The sequence below is a fragment of the Austrofundulus limnaeus genome, unplaced genomic scaffold (assembly GCF_001266775.1).
Source record: "Austrofundulus limnaeus strain Quisiro unplaced genomic scaffold, Austrofundulus_limnaeus-1.0 Scaffold20, whole genome shotgun sequence".
NCBI classification, from domain to species: domain Eukaryota; kingdom Metazoa; phylum Chordata; class Actinopteri; order Cyprinodontiformes; family Rivulidae; genus Austrofundulus; species Austrofundulus limnaeus.
The window spans coordinates 2,866,649-2,867,562 of NW_013952422.1; the positions used below are offsets into that span (position 1 = coordinate 2,866,649).

At 42.0% G+C, this 914-nt stretch overlaps 1 protein-coding gene across 1 annotated transcript in view; it reads left to right on the forward strand.

Moving 5' to 3' along the window:
• Nucleotides 1-236: 236 nt before the first annotated feature.
• Nucleotides 237-914, forward strand: part of cercam (cerebral endothelial cell adhesion molecule) — a gene marked incomplete in the record, with an annotated part of 13,518 nt that continues 12,840 nt past the window's right edge. The window contains 1 exon segment of the mRNA XM_014003870.1: nt 237-496. Coding sequence (XP_013859324.1) covers nt 237-496 — 260 coding nt within the window.

Sequence of the window (914 nt, forward strand, 5' to 3'; positions counted from 1 at the left end):
TTTCAAAATAAAATGCACTCAAAAGCTTACTTGATATACTTTTCTTAAATTTTACATTTAAATAAAATAAAAATGCATAGTTGCACTCATGATCCATACATAACGCGGCACTTAGGATATTTTATTTTGAAATCAGAAAACATGAACGTAATACACTCGCCGTAATAGTTCGTGAAAACGCGCACCATAATTTTGAAGGCAAGCTGGTTAGCTGACTGGTTTGCTGTTTCCGGGGGATGGCTCGACCCAACTTTCAGACCGAAGCTACTTTTACAGCAGGACGGACTTCTATCATGTTGCTTCCATTTTTAATTTCGRCAGCGCTACTTTTCCGAGCAGAATGTTACTTTTCGGAGGAGAAATATCCGGAGGAGTCGAAAATGCAGCCCCCCACCGTGGTTGTCGCCATCCTAGCCCGGAACACCGCTCACTCCCTGCCGTACTTCCTCGGAGCTCTGGAGAGGCTCAACTACCCCAAAGATCGCATCTCTGTGTGGTGGGTACCAGCCAGCCAGCCAGCCATTTAATTAGCACATCACCATTTACATTTATCTCCATTTATGTGATTTATTAAAAAAATATTCWGTCCCATGGTGAGATTGTCTAATGGAGTAACTCAAGTGTTATGTGTCTGTTAGCAAAATATCCCACGAACCACTGAAATAATCAGTGGATGCTCCTTTAGAACTGATTGATTCAAGATGGCCGCCACAGCTAGCATCTGTAACTCATTTTGACACATGTTGAGCTAAAATTAGGCGTTTGGAGCCAAGACTCATAGATTACCTGTGGTGTCCATTTGTTAGCAAAATGTTTAATTTCTGAAAGCAGGGCTGTGCGATATGCATGTTTGGTTTGTAAAACAGSGATGAAAGGGGCCACAATTTATTGTTGACACTACCAGAGGGCCACAT